Here is a 7,274-nt window from a genome sequence, read left to right as displayed (position 1 = left end):
ATAAATACTAAAAATAAAGAATATTCCTAGTTTTAAAAACAAGTAAAAAATACACTGACTTCTTCCGACTTCGAGGAACAATACAAGTTAAACAGACAAACTAATGACGAAAACTTAAATTTACATTATTTCCAGCTTTTTTATTCCTCATTTTCTACAGTTGATATACAATTGATTTAAATATTGTCTCTTTTTTTTTTCTGTTGAGCATTTTAAAATTTTCGTGCGGTTTGAAAGATTAACATTTTCTTTTAATTTCAGTTCCATGTTTGAAATTAAAATTTCTTTGTGTAATATATGAAACTACATAATATAAATAAAAGGTAAGGTTAAATAAATTTTTTCTGCTAAAATGTTGATATGTGTTTCTGTATATTAGCAGGATTTTAGGTATAATTGCTGATGTGAATGACTCTGTTGGACCTTAACAGAGCTATAGAGCATGTCCATAGGAGCAAACAAATTTAAAGGAACAATGCTTCTAAATGTGACCCTTCACGAGATATAGCTCTAAAATTGGCTGCACTTGATTGTGAGTTGCACTATGCTCTGCTAAGACTGTTGCATTTAACTATTTAGCTCACTTGACAGTTTGCAGAGTACTTGATGTTATATAGTTTTATGGAGTGTGGGAGCTTGTCCCTGAGCAGATTTGGTGTTTGGTGTTTGCTTGCACTTCAGTGCATGACTGTCAGTGTCGGTCAATGCTTGCTATCACTTGCCTTGACCAATGTGGAACATGGACAATAAACAGTAGTACTGATTTGAGATAAAAACTGTTTTTGGTCAGTATAAGTTAATGCATTTATTATTTGTTACAGGCATTGATTACTGTGTGTATAACATAACTTGCTTGAAAGCATGACATTTGCAAGCAAGTTGGTGACTGGAACTGCTATCATTGGGTTCTACATTTGGAGGCAATTATCTTGCAAAGGGTTGGGTGTTGGACTTTTCTTTATTCTTTACCAATAAATATCAATAGAATGTCTGATCACTGTGTTGTACTGACTGTTAAACATATAACACAGTGGAGCACAGTGTGACTCCCTATAGCACCTGGAAGTAAGCTTTAGGCTGATTTTGGGGGGCTGTATTGCTGTATTTCGCAAAGGGTCATGCTTAGAGGTATGGTTCCTTTTGAAGTTTTTTGCTCCTATAGGCATGCTCTATAGCAGCGCTGTCCAACTTATCATAGCACGCGGGCCATATTTTCTTCACCAAACATTTCGGGGGCCAAGAAGGTTGCTGCTGTATTCAGCCAGGTTAAGTGAAGTTACGCAAACTAAANCCCAAGAAATGTTATATTTTATTATAAATAATAATATAATATCAACCTTTTCCAATAAGCAAATTTTTCTAACAAGTAAAAATATATCTTACGATGCCGATAAGTAATGCTAATGGTGAAAGATCTTTCTCTACATTAAAAAGAGTTAAAATTAGTTGAGAAATTCGATAAAAGAAGAAAAATTATCTGCTCTGATAGAGCAGATAATTTTTCTTCTTTTATCGAATTTCTCAACTAATCGAATACTAAATATCGAATCCGAGTTAGCACAAAAATTAAATTATGACTCTTTGATTAATATTTTTGCAGAATCGAAAATCAGAAAAAAAATTATATGATTTTTTAAAGATTCTTTGATGGATATTTTGACAAAATAGAAAATCAGAAAGAATTGAATGCTTTATTTTTTCTACTTTTTTATGCATGAATCATTATTTTTTGTATTAATATATTGATTATTTTATGTTTGTAATTGTTTTGAAATAAAAATACTTTAATTTTAAATATTACAATTTTATTTATATATGTAGTAATACAAAATTTGTAAAGGGGCCCGTAAATATTATTTTTCCTAGGCCCGCGAAGGTCTAAATTAGGCCCTGATAGCAATCTTATCGTTTTTTTTCATATGTAGTAAAGAAATTTGCAATAAGATACATAATGCGGTTATAATAAAATATTAATTTTAATTAATCCAAAGTACGTTAAAATATGAAAATAATCGCGCAATATACTGTATATTTATTTATTTTAGAAAATACTGTACAAGGAAAGCGGCGCTTCCACCGCTTCCAATGACGGCACGCCACTGGTAATTTTCCAATTCCTCTTCAGGCTTACGGCTTCAGTGTCTAAGGGTGTTGTCTACAACTGGCGGCCCGCGGGCCGTATACGGCCCGCGGGCCGCCAGTTGGACAGCCCTGCTCTATAGCATTGTTTGGGTTTCAACAGTATTGTTCACATCTGCAATCTTACTGGATTTTATCTCTGTTGGGGCATTATTGTGTTTTGTAGTTATAAATTATCCCTTTAAAAGCAAATCCAAGGAAGACTAAGGGCCTATTTTTGTTCCTCCTGTTTTGCTGATTATTTCCACCTTGTAGATGCTGAGAGAGCCTTTTATTGAACCTATTGTGGGTTTGACTGAGCTTATGGTAAAGTAGCCTGGTAGTGAGGAGGAACACTACTAAAAGATTCATGAGGTATTTTTACTTGATTAGGTTTGTTCCTGGATTTCCCAGAGCAGTAGGCTGACACCTTAACCCAGCGTTTTTTAATGTTTTCTTAATAGTGGTAATCTTACTTTTTATATGCTTTAATATGTACTATAAATATGCATGTACAGTTTAAATTGTATATAGTATTTTTAATAAGCTGATTACAAACTTATTAAATAATTTATAGTTTTAATTGTGTTTGAATGTACAATAAATTTTAATAATACATGTTAAATGGTGTTGCTCATCACTACTTTGTAATGCTCTAGTTTGCCATGGCACACTGGTTGAAAATTGCTACCTTTAGGCTGGATGGCTGAGCAATTAAGATGGCAGCCTACCATTCTAGAACTTGGGATTGAATCAGGATTAGTTGATAAACCCCAGGAATTACTGAGGGAGGGTCTGTCTGAATAGGTTGGACCAGGGGTGGCCAACAGTTTTTGCCCCCGGGCCGAATTGGAAAGAAAACTTTTTTCATCGGCCGAACCAGAGGCTGCCCCAGGAAGATTTTGAGGTGGTGTGAGATCTCATTGTGGTATCACCCCGTACAGACTAAGTTGTACATAGCAATTACAGATACATTTTTCACATTATCATGCTTTATCAACATTCTACACTGTACTTAAGAGATTTGTAATGGAGAGTTAACTCTAAACGCACAGTGAGTTGTTGACCTTTTTCTTTTTAGGCATCAGAACTTTTCATTGAGCTATTCGGACTTGAGTAGCTAATATTGAAAGATTAATCGCAGGCTGCATAAATTCATTAGACGGGCCGTATGTTGGCTATGCCTGAGTTGGCCCTGTCCCTCACCATCTGACTGCCCAATTGTGGATCTGGGTTAACCCATAATAAGTTTGATGAAAAGTCTCTCTTAGTGCCCACAGGGCAGAAACAGTTAAAAATAATAATCACTACCTTAACTCTAAATTTCTCTCAATTCTGATTATTTTGAATACTTTCTAAAGTTTAATTTAGTTTAGAAAAATTAATGATTTACATTATGAGTATGATACGTTCATTAATTAATAAACATCAAGCTTAAAAATGGAAAATTATTGGAAATCCAGAATCAATATTTTGAAAGAAACCTGAAAATTCTCCATTTATATGTGGATAAGCATGCTTTTATTGTATACTACAAAATATATTTGTAATCTTATTTTAGATAATGTTAATATTACAACACTACCCTCAAAGAAATTACAACTAATTCTCTTTTACTTGAAGAACTATCCTATCATGCCACCCTATCTTGTCTAAAATGGTGAGAGTTAGTATTGTATTGACCAAGCACAATCTCTCATGTCGACCATATGAAAGAAAAGTCTGCCACGATAAACATACAGGAATAGATTGTCGCATACTCTGATTTTTCAACATGAAAGTTTTCAATAAACTAATACTTAATTGTCAATATTGCAATTTAAAAAATGTTTAATCTTCAACTGAAACAAATTAATTTTTGTATTAAATGTGAAAAAATTATTTTAAGAATTGGAAATCATAACCAGACTTTCTTGATTCTTATTCCAATTACTGGAAAATGCTTGATTTTTTCCAATTTCCTAATTTTTCTACAAAATGTTTTACTGCAAATTTTTCTTTGAACTCTCTAGTTTGGCCAGATATACCAAAAATTTATTTTAATCTTTTAAAAAAGTTCCTCTGAATTGTTTATGAAAGAAACCTTATATTTTGTTAATTTGTATATCTTAAAACAAAGTTTTGAATTAATATTTTGATTGTATGAAAGTTTAGCTTAGTTGTTCAATTCTATGGAATTTGAAAGGTAGCTGACAATGAACTGATATGGCTCAAAAAGCATTTTATACATTGAATAAAATTGTCTTCTATAAAGAGTGAAGCATTAAATTTAAACACTATTTTCAGATATTATTCTGGTTTTTGCAAATCATGTAGCAGTGCAGAAAGTGAGCCCTAACTTGTGAAAGATTGCTCTTGAACTTATAAATCTTTTTGATTGCATTCTCTTAAAGGGATAACACAAATTTAGCAATTTGTCAATATTATATAAGAGACAAAATTTTATCTATATATTTTTACATTTTTTGCATAAATCTGCATGAAATATAGACATTTTTTTCAGAGATGATACTTATTTCTATACTGTGAATTAAATTTACTGTCTAGTATTAATTGACTTTTTTTATATCACAGTCTAGGTTTATAGAACTATATACACTCAAAAACAACATAAAAACATTAAGATTAAAGAGGATGAGCTAAATGACAGATTGGAACTTTATTTTAACTTGAAGTATGCATTTCAAATAGTTATATTTATCCTCTTTAGTGCTGTTCTTCATATACTAAAACAGTCATTTATATGCCATTGTTATAACTTCATAAGAGAAATGCATTAATTGTGAGAAGTTGAGAAAATAAAATGAAAGTGGGTGATGGAATAAGGAAATGCAACGTATAGGTAATCTGCCAAGGAAGTGTGCCTTCTGGAAGGAATTTTGATGGGAAACTGTTTCCTATTTAGGTGTGTTAGACACATGAAGAAAACAGAAAACTTCATGTGGTCAGCTCATAGTCTTACATGAACCTAAGATCAGCTATCTGTAGTTGTGGTTTTTATCCACTTTGCCATTAGTGAGTGAAAGTGAAATAGAATTAGAGCAAAAGATATTAATATTTTGTGGTATTATAAAACTTCTAAATTTATGACTGGATCTGAAGTTTTATAACAGAAAATCATTAGAGAAAAAAATTATTACACTTAAAAATATATTAATTAATATAATATAATGAATATCATTATAGATTCTACATGTAATATTATGAATTAGTTGATAGACTTCTTGGCATTAGACTTGACCAAACCATTAACATTGTAAAATTTTTAAAAATTTATAAGAGATTTTAAAATACAGTTAAAGTATAATGTAAATCTATCATTCCATGGAAAATAAACCCAGGCTAATTTTGATTATCTTAGCATATTTTCACAAATTGACAGGCATGTCACATATAAAAGGGGGAGGCAGCATGCTGATTAAACTAACTAAAATATAAAATTAATCAGATCTAACAATTAGTTGTTAATGAAACACTAAAGAAAACATTTTTTTGAGTACAGTAAAATAATAACATTGTAATTTGACTGACTTAAAATCAGAAAGAGTGTTTTTGTTTACAAGACAATAAAACCATTAATGACTTATTGACATTAGTAGTTAGTCAGTGTGGGCTACTTTGAACATCTATCTGACCTTAAAAATAACACCTTTCTCTCAAATTTCACACAAAGCCAATGTTAATCTGTGTAAGTTGAGATAATTTATGGGGAGTACAGTAGAGCGTCAATTATCCGAATCAATTGAGACTGGGGTTGTTCGGAAAATTGATTTTTCTGATAACCGATTTTGTACAAAAAAATACATTATTAATATAGTATATTAGTATATCNTTTTCGCACAAAAAATGTGGGTGTAGTTATGATACCTTGTTTACAATTCACTAAAATGTAATTGGGGTTCCATAATACCACCTTCTCCTCTATAGTTTTAGATGAGAAAAACAGATTTAAAAATGACAATCCTGCTCAACATGTGATATAGACTAATATTTTGACTTAAAGTAAGATGGCAGTCGATAGTCTCCGTCGTTGCACCAAGAGTGCTGTAACCATGGTCACAGCCACACTATCTAGCTCGTTGCTGTAGCCGAATGGATAAAACCGCTAAACACCAGTAGTTAGTCGCGTGTTTGAGCGTCGCCAAATGAAGTTTTTTCGAATTTTCTCCATGAGTTCTAAAAAATAAGGGCTAGTATCTATAGAAAGTCCTTCCAGGGGCAGATTGTCCTTGTGTTGTTATATCTTATCTCATTAATCTAGTCCAGTTCAGTGCATTTTATAAAATTCCCTTAGAGTTGGATCAAACTCGATTCCGAATAGTCTTCTATATCCCAGAGCGGCTTGGAGGACCGGGTTCGAGTCCGAGTTGGAAACTATGAATTTTTCATAATCTATCTCGGATATATCGGACTCTCCTTCACTACTCAGTCTCCTTATTCTGGGACTGGCCGAATCCACTATGAGTACGAAATAGCAGACATTCTTAATGCCTACTGAACCACTGAACCTACTGAAGCCGGATGGCCGAGCGGTCAAGGTGGTAACCTTGACCGCTCGGCCATCCCGAGCTCTCTGGAGGACCCGGAATCGAATCCGGACGGGTCGAAAAATCCCTCCGAAATTTTTGGGGGTGATCCAACCGGATATGTCAACCTCCGTTCTTCATCACTCGGCCGCCCTATTGTGGACCTGGCTGAACCCAAGGACTTTAAACTACAAGGATAGCCAGATCCCGTATATTTGTTAGCATGACCTTGGATCTATGTGACGTTACAGCAAGTCCTCTACTTCAACATGACAGACCTTTCAAATAACAAAATACGATAAAATATTAAATCATTTCTTAATTAATTATTAAATTACTACTAAATGTAAACTACTGTAGAATTTTCGGATTTAATAAGTGTACTGTACGTCAATAAATTTACAAGTCTTTTGTCTAATATTTATTTAACAAATTAATGAGCTATACTTTTTAATATGTGATTATCTTACTTAACTTTTTAATTTTTTTTCGACAATCACCATTTTCAGAAGGCATTCTTTTCAATATTTTATAGTTTTCTTGTTTAAGATTTCTATAATTAATTCTTATTATAGTTCTTAATTTACAAAAATCTTTTATTAAAGTAAAAGGTAAAACTGTTTCCACTGA

General features: G+C 32.4%; 2 protein-coding genes across 2 annotated transcripts in view; one reads left to right on the top strand and one right to left on the bottom strand.

Annotated features, from left to right (window-relative positions):
* The window catches only part of LOC111631836 (cullin-4A-like), a 6,107-nt gene extending 5,205 nt beyond the window's left edge, over nucleotides 1-902 (bottom strand). The window contains exon 1 of the mRNA XM_023376158.1: nucleotides 854-902. Within this exon, the coding sequence (XP_023231926.1) occupies nucleotides 854-902 (49 nt within the window). The remainder of the gene's footprint in view (nucleotides 1-853) is intronic.
* Nucleotides 262-7,274, top strand: part of LOC111631819 (EARP-interacting protein-like) — a 23,817-nt gene continuing 16,804 nt past the window's right edge. The window contains exon 1 of the mRNA XM_023376132.1: nucleotides 262-323. The gene's annotated coding sequence lies outside the window, so the exon portion shown is untranslated. The remainder of the gene's footprint in view (nucleotides 324-7,274) is intronic.

Source organism: Centruroides sculpturatus, unplaced genomic scaffold (genome assembly GCF_000671375.1).
Source record: "Centruroides sculpturatus isolate CEXI.00-Female unplaced genomic scaffold, Cexi_2.0 scaffold180, whole genome shotgun sequence".
NCBI lineage: Eukaryota > Metazoa > Arthropoda > Arachnida > Scorpiones > Buthidae > Centruroides > Centruroides sculpturatus.
This window is presented reverse-complemented; position numbering and strand designations above follow the sequence as displayed.